Source organism: Nyctibius grandis, chromosome 5 (genome assembly GCF_013368605.1).
Source record: "Nyctibius grandis isolate bNycGra1 chromosome 5, bNycGra1.pri, whole genome shotgun sequence".
Taxonomy (NCBI): Eukaryota; Metazoa; Chordata; class Aves; order Nyctibiiformes; family Nyctibiidae; genus Nyctibius; species Nyctibius grandis.
In genome coordinates, this window is record NC_090662.1 from 52,689,036 (window position 1) to 52,704,254 (window position 15,219).

The window sequence follows — 15,219 nt, forward strand, 5'->3', positions numbered from 1 at the left end:
CATGTGGCTATTTAGATGATTAATGTTTTCCGGGCAACCAGTGGTAAATTAAAACACGAATTAGTCGTCTGATGCCCATTTTGTAAATCTGCAGTTTTTGAAAAGTAAACCATCATGATTAAAATATTCTAAGGATAGCATAAAGATAGTGAATAACAAGCTGTGATGTGTTAGTGTTACTTTCGTTCTCTTATTTTGTCTGTTGTTAAAGATGTCCAAAAATATTTGAGGTTCGTCTTCATTTTAGTTTCCCACAGTAAGATGATGAATTCTAAGAAGCTCTTGGCACTTATAGAAAGACCCATCCTCTAAAATAAATGACAAGGGTTTCATAAAAGAATACTCTTACAACTTAATGAAAAAAATATTTTAGTCCCCTTATAATAAAGCCCTGCTATAGTGATTCTGCCAGATGAGAAATTCAAGGTTCAGGTGCCTTTTTAATATTTAATTAGAAAAGCCAAATGGCATAAGCTATGTGAAAACCCAGCCCTTATTTTGTTTTCCATTAGTTGTAGTATTTTTTTGGTCTAATTTTTAGTGCAGGTACTCTTTGGAAATACTGAAATTAAACATTAGAATATGTGATTTTTTTTCTTAAACTGTCATGTTGGTCATAATTTTCGAGAGTTGCCATTTCTCAAAGCACTCAAGTTTTCTTCCAAAGTCCTGACTTGAAGCTAGACTCTCACTCACCATGAATACTCCAGTCACTAATTACCCTTTCAGATGGAACATGTTGAAACTAAGTCTTTATACTGTAGATGAAAGTCATCAACATCCAGCGCTTTGGTATCAACTGACACCACCTTTTTCTTTGAAGACGGCTCTGGAACACAGCTCCAGGGAAAATTCATGCATCCATCCCTATCCAATGACCGTGCAGCACTCCTAAACAGAGGCCCTAAACAGTCAGAGTTGTACTCCAGCATTGCTTACTCTTATCTGAGACGATTCCTTGCTTGTCACAGTGGCTGCTCTGAATCCCAGAGGCAAATGCCTAGTTCCTTTCTGCATTCTGTGTATAACATATACCTTGTCTGAGGGCTGTGGTTTTTCATTAGGAACACCACACCTGTCATCCTTTTGAATTTAAGGTGGGAATGAAAATACTGCAGGAGATGACTTTTCTTACCCCAAACTTAGGAACCTGAATAAAAACATCTCATTTTTACATGTAGAATCACAAATTCTTCTTGAAATCAATGCAACATTGCACATAATTTTGAGAACTTATTAGTCTTACTGTTTATTTTTTTTGGCAGCAAAATGGTCATGATGATAAATGTGAAGTTCAGGAAACATTTGTTTATCTAGTTTGGAAACCAGTCTACAGAGTAAGATGGGTGGCAGATGCACATGATGAGATACCAGTAAGTTCATGAGAACAGTTTATAAGGTATGAAATTTCTAAAGACTTCCAGTACTTCTGTCTGAAGTCTTATGCATTTTTCAATAAAACCATTATCTTCAATAGAAATATATTGTTACAGATATTATTCAATATATTACCAGAGTGGCTTTGTAATTTTCAAATATGTGCTCTAGTCAGGTTGACCAGATAACACTGCTGTCTTGCATGCTTTACCCCATGGTAGGAGACAAGGGATAAGTCAAAAGTGCTCTTTTACATTGATGGAGGGATGATAGATGCCCAAAAAATAAAAAACCAGCTAGAACCTTAGGGGTCCACAAAAGTTATCAAACTGAGGGACAAGTATCCAAACTGAAATCTTCAGGGCAAAGTGCTCATGTGATTCAGTGAGCACAGCCTTGATCAATTCAGTCTCATCTCTGAACTCGTTCAAGTTGGGCAACTTCAGGCATTTCACCTCTCAGAGAAGACTGGTGTGATCCTTCTTGTGATTCCAACATTGTGGAAGTATGGGCACAATTATTTTCCTGTCTAGCCCACAACCACAAATTTATCTCAGAAGCTGCATAGTGTGACTACAAGTGCTTCAGCCGCCTTCTTTAAGGATGTTTTGCTTTGCATACGAAGCAATCATTTGCCCAGGCACTTGAACGGGACATTCCTACATTCAAGGTGAATGTCCTGAAGTACATGAGGTAGCACTCCTTTTCTTTCTCTGTGCTAACTAATGTTGACTGTTCACACTAAGTAGGAAAGATTTAAGAGGCATTTATCCATGAAACCTATATAGCCCTACCAATTAAATTATTTTCTTACAGACTGAGTGCCTTTTATCCAATAACTAAATCTGTTAAAAAGTTCCAAACCAAATGTCCTCCATGAACACTTTGTCCACGGGGATGGTAGCTCATAGACTGTTCCCTTATTTTGTGCAGACATCTAAGCATGTTTGCCAGTGCTGTCCCACATGGGAGAGTTAGATGGGGTAGATCTCTGACTTCACTGCCAGCTCTCAGCACCTCACAAGCGTCCAAACGGGAACAGATTTACACAACCCAGCTGCAGACATCTGGGCATCAAAGGAAAGTTTCCACAGTTTTTACCTATGGAATCTATATCCAAATGTTAGCTGAGTTATGATTTTGTGAGTATCATGGGAGTCTGAATTATGGACTGGAACCTGAAGCAATAAATTTTCCAACATGAATTTAATGCAGAACTCTTCAGCTGTAGAACTGGTTATTAAAATTGATATTGTCCCACACTGGTTATAGTATTCTTAGAACACAGATTTCACAGAATTATAAATAAATAAGGAACACCTGAAGGTCATTTAGTTCAACCTCCTTCTAAAATAAGGCTAACTTCAAAGCCAGATCTGTCCTCAGGGCACTGCCCATCCAGTTCTGAAATCTCCAAGGATGGAGAGTCCACAGCCTCCCTGGGCAACCTGTGTCAGTGCTTTACATGCTATTGTGAAGAATTTCTTTGTAGTCCAGCCTGAATTTCTCTTTTTGGAACTTTTCTTTTGCTTTCTTGTCCTTTCATTGTGCACCCCTGAATCTGGCCCTTTTCTGTAGTGCTCTTTTAGGTAGTGAAGACTGCAATAATCATGGGACTGAGGGGATAAGGTATATTCAGAGATGCTACAGGAAGTGACTTGGCATAGCCTGGAAAGGAGAAGGCTGAGGGAAGTTCTTTGCAGCCTTCCATCTTAGTGGTTCTCCACTGAATTTCAATTTGCTTTATGACCTCACAGTCTCTACTGTCTTCACACTATGCTTGTTGCAGCTGTACGTATAACAATTCAGACTACCTTTCTTAATGATGTTTTACCTTCTTGTTCCCAGTTTTCAAAATAATTTGGTTTATGCTAAGCTACTACCTATTTATTCCCTTTTAGTAAAACTGAAGGTTTGCAAGTAGGGGCAGGACCCTGCCAGGTTCCTCTGCACTAGAAGGACAGCTGTAATCAACCACTGCTCACAGACTACATTTCATGATCCATGTTCCTTCTAGGGAACTTCTGTAATTTCATCTAATATGAAAAATGTCTTCTAACTCAGGTAATACTTGTTTATTTGAAAGGTGACTCTATCTTTGAGAATAGCTGTGCAACATACTTATGGCCCAGTTCCTGAAATTCTGTGGGTAAGGTATTTGTCTGTTGATTTTGTGTATTGTCATTATTGTAGTATTGCTTTTCATGACATTAGTAGCAAACTTTCCTTTTTATGTCTGCTTTCAAATTCATGTCTTTCCAAAAGATCTTGATTTTTGTAAATTCATGTAAATTCATATGAAATTTCACATGAAAATGTCATGACAAATTTACCCATTTTGACCTGAAAGATGGAGGGAAAAATATTGTAAGTAAATTGTGTAGTTATACTGCAGGCTGAATATTATGTAGCCCTAAACAGAGTTTAGTTCAGGCTAATTCACCCACTCTGCTGTCTCCATACTACTGCAGCTGTGTTATTATCTGTTCATGTCTGCCTACTTTTAAGTAACATGTTTGCACCTGTACACATAAGTATTTTATAATATGATCAGGTTAGGTGGGAACACGGGTGTATGCATCATCTTTTTCAGTATCCACAATGCTGAGGGCTTTATAATTAAGATCCAGCACCTTTGCTTCCAGGAACAGCAGAAATTGCAAGTTATGGTGACTGAGTTTCCAAGGCTGTAGCTCCGTTAAGTATTCCCAAACACCTACATTTCTGTCTAGTTGCCTAGAAAACAATTCATGTAGCTTTCATAACTGAGAACTAAGGTACATGTATATTGTGGCGTATCTGCTTCTGCAGGATATGTAGATATTGGGAACTTAAAGTCTTTATAGTGATTTAAACCAATTCATTAATGCAGAAGCAAAAACCTGATGCTTCTGTGTCTCACAATATGAAGCAAAAGAGGTACAATATCCCATTTTTACTTTAGCAGAAGGACCTCAGGTTCTAGTTTTTTCACAGATAGTGTGAAGAGCAAGCTATGCAATGTTATCTCTCCTCAACTAACTGAGAATTTCTGAACCACAGGAAAGACGTGTTCAAGATAAAATATACTGCCAAATGCCATTTTCTCTTAGTTGTCCCAATTGCTCATTGCAAGGTTAAGGTTCTTCCGTTTCTGAGGGAGGTTGTTGGTACAGTTTGCTATTTTGACAGGTGGCTTCCTTCTACTGTATCCTTGAAGAGAACTTCAAAATGCTTTGTGAACATCTGTGGATGCTTTATGTGCAACATATGGGTATGCAGAAAGTACCCTCATCAACAGGTTTTAATCTGTCTTGAGGTGGACTGTTAGCAGTCTCACTGTTCACACTATTTCATTTTGCATAAAGACAACTGGTTTGCTGAAACAAAATGAAACGAAGAATACATTTCTGTCTTGTTTGCTAGATCACAGCTGTGTGTGACACATCTCAGTATCACTTTGTGCTCTAGAGGTCTTAGTGTTTAGCGTATTTTCCTGTGAAGGGGACAGTAGGGTTAAAACCTCTCTGGCAATGGTTGAATGCTGTTTCCTATTTTTTTTTCTATTATTTGGTGTTTTTGCATGCACTTCTTTCTTCTGCTCCTATGTTATAATACCAGGTACTATTCCATAGTGATTCCCACTCTGAGCATTCAGAAAAGCCCCAGCTTTAGACTTTATTCTTCTGTGAAAATTCTAGCTTACTTGTAACAAAGGTTGCTTCCTGTATGCAGATAAAAAAAGCAATAACACTTATGCATTCCAAAATGAAAAAAATTGAGAGGGAGTTACTTCTGTTGTCTCCTGCACCTCTCCTTTTGTTTTGTTCCCGGGTCTCTTTGTGAATTGTGTATTGATTCTGAACATCTGGAATTGGCAATGGTGCTGACTTAAATGATTTGGTGTGGAGGCTGTGTTGTTTTTTTTTTTTTCCAGAGGTTATAGTTTCTGCTTTTGCTATAGAAACTAGAAGAGTTTCTGTCTGAGTGTTTAATAGTCTAGTAGGTGAAAGGAAAATAGTACCCCCGAGATGATCTGTGTTTGCAAGCAAATCATTTATGGCTCTCAGTTACTAACACATTTATTTTAGTGTGTGTTCCAGAATGCTGACAATATTTGGACTGTCCATCCCCAGATAGACTATACTACCATTCCTCTATCATGAGTAGCTAGGGCTGCATTTTAATCATTGCCTGTGGCTTCTGAGAGATTTCATTGTTCTTTTGACAATACTGAAAAATTAATTTGCACTGTTTATAGTGCTGTGACTCCCAGACTGCAAACTCCATAAGGCATCGACTTAACGGCCAACACAAGTGCAGTGGAGTATGTTAAATTATATGTTTACAAACATATTGAAACTTGAAAGTAGAGAAAACAGTTTATTTAACCTTACAATAAATTTTAATAATAATAGAATAGCTTAGATTATCTTGTCTTAACCTGAATTTTTTTTCAATTTATAAAAAAAATGAAACATAGTTGACAATGAAATGAACACAAAAATACTATTTACTATGTTTTATTTTCTACAATTTGGTTAAAAGTAGCATGCAAGTAATTGAATAAAAATACTTGTATATATGGCTTATTTTGAAATAACAACTATACCAGCAATAGATAAAAATCTTACCATGAAAGTTTAAATGAAACTATGACAAAAAGAAGAGTAAACAGTCTTTTAACCTGAAAAATGTCTGTTTCCCTGTTATCTTTCACATATTCCATTAATTTAATAATGTCATGGGCTCTAAAAACATATGTTCATACATTTTAAATTGTTCTTAGATTAATGTTTAATCTAAGAATCAAATTCTTAGATTAAATCATTCTTTCCTTTGTAATTGATAACAATGTGAAAAAGGTGTGAATAATTAAGAAATTTGAATTGGTTGGAGAGGAATCTTATATTTACACAGGCTAGCCCGTACTGCTCAGCATTCTGATGAAACCCACCAGATTTCCAGGAAGTCTGGTACCAGCTGGCATGTATTGCATGCATGGACATAGATTTCTATCAAGTTGAATGTGTTTCATCAACTTACCTAGCCAGATGAAGGCATATTTTGCACCACATTTGGTCATTCTTGTGCTTTCTAAATACAACCTTTTTTAAAAATATGCACATTACCTTAAGGCTGCCAAGTGCATGCTAAATATTAACGAACAGAATGGATAATATGCAGATCAACACTTTTTTTAAGGGATATCCTAATTTTAAAGAGCTATCATGATGTAATTCCTGTAGTTACTGCCCCTAGAAGGGAACTGGGTGCTCCCAGGTGTCTCACTCCAGTGAAACCTCAGCAGCCACCCGAAGACAGTTGTACATCTCCTGTGGTAGGTCTGCCCGAGTGAGATTGTTTCCGTCCAGGCGCAAATGTGTGATCTTGGAATAGGTCATTGGCCCAACAACCTTACAGAAGCTGCTCAGTGGGAACTCTGAAACAAAGGGAACATGAATAAGAGAAAGCATGAAAAATTAGGAAAAACAGGGCAAAACTATTATTTTCCTGCTTTTTAAATTTTATTTGGAAATTATGACCTTAAATTAATTCTACTATTTTTCAGTATTTTGCATGTCCACTGATGTAATTCCCCATGAGTTTACTGGAACTTGAGGGGCTTGTGTTAGAAGAGGTTCTTTCCATTGGTTGTGAGAGGTTCAGAATTTCAAGACTGAATTTTTCAAGTGCTATGTGTTCCCAGTACCCATTTGATTTTTAAGACTTCATATTTTATGTAGAGGTCTAATCTGGAATTTAGAAAAAAGAAAAAATGAATCTCCAGTAAAACTAGAGATGCAGAGGGAGGAATCAGTCGTGCTGGGTACATTATGATGGAAGGGTAAAACAGTGCTACATAAGATACTTAAGGAAGTAAAAAGTTTCTGAGGAAATTGAAACCATGATATGGCCTTACCCTTGAGAACAGGCAGTCCAATGGTTGTTTGTGTCAAATATTCTTTTAGATGTGTCATTTTGATTTACTAGTTTCAAAATGAAATTTGGGGTTGGGGTTGGGGAGGAGTTTTACATTTAAATTGTATAGTTGAACCTTTCCAGAACAGCAGGATTAGAAGGTGAGTATAAAAGTAAAAAATAGTTATAAAAATATTTATATGTATTGTAATCTGTATATCATGATATATAGAGCCTCTATTCAGTTGAAGTATTATTCAATTCACGTAACACCAGACAGGTCTTGAATGGAAAACTGTCTTATATCTTATGAGCAGTATTAACTGTAAGCTAGAAATTACATGAAACAGAGAAATTCTGTGCTCAGTATGCACAAGCACACACATATACATATTATACACCTCTATCATGCAGAGAAGATCTATCCTCAAGAAAGGATGTGTGTGAATAAACCTGATGTCCTCTGCATAACACAGTGTGTAATTCTGCAAAAGTGATACTTCATTCTTGCCTGCGATGCCTTTGAGTTAGACAGAGGATTAGCCTATTGAAAAGCTCCATCACTACTAAAGAAGCAGTATGAGAGGCTTGTTCAAATGAATTCACACAGAAAATATATTAATGGGACTCCTTTAACGAACCCATTCACCTGTATGCAGACAAATTTCATATCTTCCGTTGCTTTTATGTTGCAAAGGACTAGCTCTCATAATTTCTGAGAAATTAAGATAGTGTTCTCAAAATTGGATGCCATTTTAACTACCAATCACAGGTCATTCATGGACTTTTGAAAACACCACCTTATAGATCTTTTCTGCATGACTATTTAACTCATCTAAGAAAATGTGATCACCTACGTCATGTAGTAGTACTAAAGGAAGTGGAGGAAGTATCATCTTTCATGTCTCCACTTTAACTTCAGTTTGATTCTTTCAGAACTGGCATTGCATCTGCTATCACTGATGAAACATAGCTTGTGTAAACTAAGTACAAATGTACACCCATCTGTACAGGATACTCTTTAAAGCATGAGAGCTTAGGTAATTTTTTGGACACAGAGATATAACATTGAAGAATGAGTAAAGATTTCTGTATCTTTCACAAAATACGTGTTTTGAGTAGGGATCAAGGAAATGTATTTCAAATGTTAGATCTTGACCACCAATTTGTTTAAAGCAAATCAAAAGAGTTTCCTAGATTTTGTATATTGTACAGCCTTCTTTTGGAAGGGTGAGAGAGAAAATGCATCCTTAATGGCACATTTAATGGGAAGTCCATATTGCACTATAGTGTAATTTTAAGACTGCAGACCAATTCTGATACTCTTCTGATTCAGAATGTACCAGCTGAGGTGAACTGATGATTCTTGTGAGTTAGGATCATATAATCTGAGAGATGTTTATAGGATTAGATCTGTGTGGAATTTTGCTGAATGAAAACCTAAGTTCCTGAGACTTTGAACAACTCATTTGCTTGGCCTACAAGCTATACCATTAACTATTTAGGTACAGTTTTCTGCAGATAGTTTGGGTGTAATTTGTAAAGATTAAAATAATCATGAATTCTAATATAGATTTTTTTTCATTTTATTGTCATTCAGGAATGGCATGGTAAGAATATTTTTGTTGAAGGCAGACATTTGAAAACATTCTAAATTTACTTATTTATTTTTTTCCATATTGTTACTTTTGAGTATAAATACTAACATTTGGTTGCAAAACAAGGTATGCCTATACAAGTTGGGTAGATGCTTAACTGCTCAAAGGATGTAAACTCCATGCATGCAAGCCACAAAATTTATCTGTATTACCAAAATACTCATCTGTGCTGACTATTTATGAGACTGAAACCACCTTGGAAGTGGATGCAGATCTAGTCCTCACAGAAGTCAAAGGAACTCTGTCATGGACTTCAGTAGGATTTGGCTCCAATATTTTGTGCACACTGTTTGCATTTCGGTATTCAATTTTTATACAGTTCATATAATTGTCAGTTGTTAGAAGCATATTAAAAATGTTTGTTTTCTATCTGCAGTGTCCACTAGCAGAAAATAAGATAAATGGGTCTTGTGAATGCACCTGATGTGCTGTTACCTGCAATCAGTGAGGTTAGATTACTGTTGCATAAAATATGTCAGTAGCTTACTTCCTCCTTTATTACACTTATTAATGTTGCAGGTTTTAAAATGTATTCCTAAATTTATAATATTCAGGTTCAAAGGCAGTGTACCTGGAATTCTGGCACTAATGTGGCATTCGTATTTTCCCAACACAGAATTCCTGCATGAGCCGGACACTGAGAGTGTAAGAAAGATTTGATGAAAATTGGATTTTCATCTGAACAATTATTTTCTCACTAAAAGTGTCTGTTGCCATAAGAAATTCTGATATTCTAATAAACTACCTGAATATTTGAAATATCTGAAGGGGAAAAAAAATCAGGAACAGGTACGTCCTCTCCTCTCTCGTTCTCTCCTCTCCCATACCTATAGAGCAAAATGGGAGCATGGAAACACTTATTTTTTAGACAGAATTAATTTTTTACTCTGCTCTAGGTGACAATATCTCCCTTGTGCATCAGGAATGTAAGCAGCCTTTAGCTGTGAGAAAGATTAACTGTGCAAAGATTCACTGTTCAGGCATGCAATAGATTGGGCAAACCTAATGGGATCTGAAATCCCATAGTCATCCATGCTTGTCTGTGGTCCCACAGTAATCACATGTGAGTCATTTCTGCACAGGCCATTGTAAAAAAATCGGTTTGGGATTGGTGGAGTGAGCCAGATAAAAGACCATAAAGCTCCTCCACAACTAACTCCTGTACAATTATAGTACAGGTACTGATCCAGCCAATGGACTGGAGCACAATATATGCCCCCTTCACTGTTTCTCTGGAACATTTTCACATTCCCCCCTTGTTATACTCCATTCAGCCGGTATCTTCTTGCTGGAGTTTCATGTGGAAGCAACAACTCTCTCATTAATCCTTTACAAGTACAAATGAAATAAGGAGAAAGTCCGCCTTTGGACCCTCTTCTTGTATCACTGAACCTCTTTGATTCCTGTACTTTTTTCCATCCTGCAGAGTTTCTTTTTGCCTTGAGGAGTCTATAAAACAAGTGTGTGCGTGGAGATATATATATATATATATATGTATAAAATCCTAATAGCTTCTTAAAGCATGGTAGCAAACCACTGTTATTATTAAACAGAAAATTCCACACATAAGTTACTACTAATAAGAAACATTAAAAAAAAGAAGTTTCAATTTAGAAGTTACACTTTATGTTTGAGGTATGGAGAAAGAAAATGCTTTTATAAACCTTCGATGGTCCTGTGCTAGCTTGGAGATCCAGCTAACATCAAGTACAGTAGATGGAGTACACAGTTGATACCTAATTTACATTCACTGTAATGGATGTACTTCAACATGTTAGTTAGAGATCAGAGGAGTTACTCTGAATTTGTCTTCATTCCAGTTTGCTATCCACTTTGCCCACTGCTCCTTACATCGCTGATGAAGACAGAACATACCGAAGTAAAGCCAGTTCTGCTACAATTTTTTTTATGTGTATATTCATCAACTCTTGTTCAAAAGCTCAAAGTCACTCAAATGAGGGTATTTCTCAAACACGTAATTTTTTATGTATGGCAATGCATAATGACTGTAGCAAACCCAGGATGGACAATAATTTAGAGAAATATTTCCTTTCTTTCTGGTAATATCAAAAGGATTGGAACCAGATTACTCTTTCTTAGACAAATATGAATGTTAATTGCTAGCCTAAAGGTACCAGAGAAAAAGGGAGACTAACAAATTAAGAACTCTGGAGAAATATATTTATGTTAGGTTTCAGTATAAGTGAAAAGTTTAAGCTATGTAAGCATAATGTGAAAGATTATACCTTCTGTACATTTTAGGACAAATTATCATTACCCCTAGTGCAGAAGTCTCTGTCTCACAGTATATGTGTACCATGGGCCATAGGATGGAAGGGAAGCTGGCCTTGTTTACAGTCATCCTTACACAAATCTCTGGCAAATTACAAAATTTTATTAAAAAAAGAAACTGGTCATTTGTTTGAGGCTCAAGTACTCAAAGGTCAATCAACTCAATTTTCAGAAAGACTAAGCACTCACAGCTGTAGGTCAGGTGTAATGAATAGTGAACTGCAAAGGCTTTGATCAGCTTGTATCTGGTACTTCATTAAACTGAAATGCTTATTGATAACTAAATTTTGACCAACATTGTCAATTAAGATCTCAGGGAACACGAATTGTGCCTATGAAATTAGATAGTCAAGAAAATTTATTATCGAAGTCTGCTAGATTTTATCGTTAAGCAAAAAACCAGTAAATCAGAGTTCTCTTGCGTCAGTACATAGAGTAGCAATGACAGTGCAGCAGCAGCCGATGCACGGCCACTCCTCACACCATCCCCCTCTGCTTCTGACCAATACTCTGGAAATACAACTTTCATTGCAAAATTAAATTGTTGCCACAGTCCTCGCCTCAGAAGTCCTTGGAAATGTGCATGGAAAGCAAACTCGGTACCTGGGTACCTTGCAGAATGCTCAGAACAACCACTCTAAGCAAAGAAAATTGCCTCATATATGTCATGAGAAATTAAACGTCATCATTGTTAGCTCTTTTAGGAGAGGAAGGGTGTCTGATAGAGTTGTGTGGGTCACTGTATGTGGTGTCTCAGGTGGGAAGCATTAACTCATTGTTTTCCCTCATCAAAACAAGGAACTGAGATGTAATAGGAAAAAAAAAATCATAACATTGAGGAAAATGTGAAGCATAGTAAATTCAAAACATTTCAAAAGGTCTTACCCTCTGTCTGGTAAGATCTGCACTAAAATATTTGGCCTTAAAGGCTACATCTGTATAGAGATAGCTATGTATGGAATAGCTAACACTGATATCCTAAACCCCTGATGGATTCAAGCATGCAAACAGAAGAGAGGGTTTTATGGTTTACTGTATGCCAGCTAGCAAGATGATAAGTCCTCCTGCAGAAACACAGTTATATTTGACACATCTGCCTTTCCCTCAGGGACCACCACTGGTGCAGAGACGCAGCTGGAGAGCTTCTGACCTGATGGTGAGGCCTCTCCATCTCTCCAACACCTCCTTCCCACACTAGGATTAAAACAGCCTCATAAAAGCCCTGTCTCAGTAGAAACTTCCATGATCTCATGCAAGGTGTGACATTTATTGACTTCAGAAGGAACATTTTTTCAAATGATGATTGAATGAAGACAAGCTTGCACCTGATCATACAATGTGGGAAATGGGAATGAAAAGAAAAAACAACAGGGGCAGCTCTTTGGATTCCGAGATGGATTTGGAGGGATTACTGCATGAGAGAAGGGAGGAAAAAGGAAAAGCAGCTACTTTGTTGTATCTTTTCCACCGTGCCTTGTGCCTGATACCTTATGAATTTGTTTTCTTCTCCCTCTCTCCTCCCTCCAGCACTTCACTACCAGCCTCCTGAAAGGTTACACATATCATAGTCAGATCCTCAGCTGATATCTGCCTCTTTTTGCTGACTTATGAATTCTGGACCTCTTCCACACTGATCAAACTTTTCCCACCATTTTTCCCTCAATTGTGTAAGGACTCCTCCATTAGTTTCTGTGGAGTTACTCCAATTTACATGAGATGAGTATCTAACCAATAATACCCAGATTAGTATAAAAACAGAAATTTCTCTATTTAAGGTTAATTTGAGGAGCTATCAGATAAATGTCTGTCTTTTAACATTAATGTAGACAAGAGTCAGAGAACTGTCAGTGTGCTAACAGTCTAACCAGTACCATTTCTTCAGACTGGTTGATCTACCATTTCAGTTGCTTGCATTGACCATCAGTGTCTAGACTGTGGTAATATTAATGAAAATACACAAATTTAACTCACTGTTAATTTTGTTGACTTGGAGGTAGAAGTTTTCGAGGTTCTCACTGACGGTTGGAATGCTCTTGAGCTGATTGAAGGAGAGATCCAACTCAACTAGTGATGTGATATTGAAGACATTGCTGGTATTCCAGAATCTGTTAATTTATTGTGGGATAAACGTAAATATTGCAGGGTTTTTAAAACCTTGGAAATACTCATCGGGAACATTGGAGATCTGGTTATTATCAAAATACAGCATGAGTAAGGAGTGAGGCAGTCCTGTCGGTAGCTTTGTAAGTCGATTGAAGCTTAAGTCAAGATACAAAAGTGAATTCAGGCCTTTAAAAGCCCCAGAAATAGAATCTGCTTTCAGCTGGTTGTTCTGGAGGTGAATGACAGTCAGATTCACCAGCCCATCAAGTGCACCAGGATTGACTTTTGTGATCTTGTTGTGACTTAATTGCAGGTCATCCAGAGTTTTGGGGAGTGGTCCAACAGCTTCAGTCAAATTGTTGTAGTTAATGTGAAGTTTCTTCAGATTCTTTAGTTTAGAGAAGACTCTTCCCTTAATTTTTGAATTTTCCAAATGGTTGTGATCCAGGATCAGCCACTGTAGGTCTGTTACATTATCAAACGTGTTCTCTTCAATGCCTTCAATCATATTGTTTCGAAGATAAAGGTATTTTATTCCACTTGGTACAATCGGAATGGTTTTCAGTTTAAGATTGTCACAATACATGGCAGTAGGGTTAGCTTAAAGGACAATTACATTCTGGTGCACAGACTGCTGAGGATGGCCCAAAAGGATCATAACCATAATCATCTGCAGGACCATAGTCATATTGGCAAAATATGCCACTAATCAAAAACAGAAAGATGAGTAGGGAGTTTAAAGTCATCTTTGCAATGTGTCTGTCCCTGTATGGTGGGGGAAAAAAAAAAAAGTTTATAACTTCAATTTTTTTCTTCTTTTTCAGCAATAATTTGAAATTTTACCACATGAAGATTATAATTAAAAACTAATTAATCTAGGCTTCTTGTTAAAGCTATTAAGAAAAAATATATTAGTTTGTAGTGTTGCATTGTTACTACTACAAACTTACAGTTCATGTCTTGTTATAATCTGCCTTTGTAATGCAAAATTGCAGGCCATTCAGCTGTTGTAAATAAAATATTCTTCATATCTTCCTGCATTCATTCATTAAGTCACAAGAAGGATGATAATGTCCAAGTTTTTTGAACTTGGCACAGAAGAGTTTTCAGTTTTGCTGAAGGTCATGTTCAGAGGCAGTCCTGCCATTTAAAATCTATCAGGCATTCCTAATATACTGAATTGCCTCATATCTAAATAACATATGGCAATTTGACTTAAGTTTGAAAAAGCCAGGGAAGTTACAAACTGAGGGTAATGATCTGCTGTACAGTGTATTGTTAAGATGCCTGTAACTTAAAATATCTTCTTCTCATGGATCATTTCCAGTAAAGCATGGTCTATTAAGTGGCACATTCACCAAAAGAACAAACTGATAGAAATATATAACATATTCTACAGGATATGTCAAACAACTAGCACTGCATATGTATGCACGAGTGTATTCTACCTAATATGGATCTACAGTGGATCTGAAATGACTGAATTTCATTAGTGCAAATGTTGTTGCAAATTCTATATATAACAATAAATGTGTTGATTACATTGTATGATCACTCTAAATCTATAGAACAATAAAGCACTGGCTTCACATAGTTGGCCTTCCAGTTCACACACAGTAAAAGGACGTTCAGTGTCCTTGGAGATGTTTTGCTGTGATCCAATATGAGTGGTCTCACCTTACTTTTTAAGGGCATACCTTTCTCATCAGATACACCACAAGATGCTGATCTGTGAAGATTAGTATCTTGCATTCATTTCTGACAACCTAGATGGACGTTGTGTTGGAAAAGTAGGTCTAGAATCACTGAAGTCAGGGAGCTTTGATTTTCAGCAGTAAAAGATGACGCTCGATATACTCTGCTACCATTCAGAGAGTGAGATGATTAA

The 15,219-nt window shown here is 36.8% G+C and overlaps 1 protein-coding gene across 1 annotated transcript; it reads right to left on the reverse strand.

Moving 5' to 3' along the window:
- Positions 1 to 5,863: 5,863 nt before the first annotated feature.
- On the reverse strand, positions 5,864 to 14,086 carry LUM (lumican). The gene is given in 5 exon segments (XM_068401288.1): positions 5,864 to 6,799; positions 13,200 to 13,319; positions 13,322 to 13,376; positions 13,378 to 13,929; positions 13,931 to 14,086. Coding segments are annotated over 5 exon segments (1,029 nt in total). The 5' UTR covers positions 14,078 to 14,086; the 3' UTR covers positions 5,864 to 6,644.
- Between the last annotated feature and the right edge of the window lie 1,133 nt (positions 14,087 to 15,219).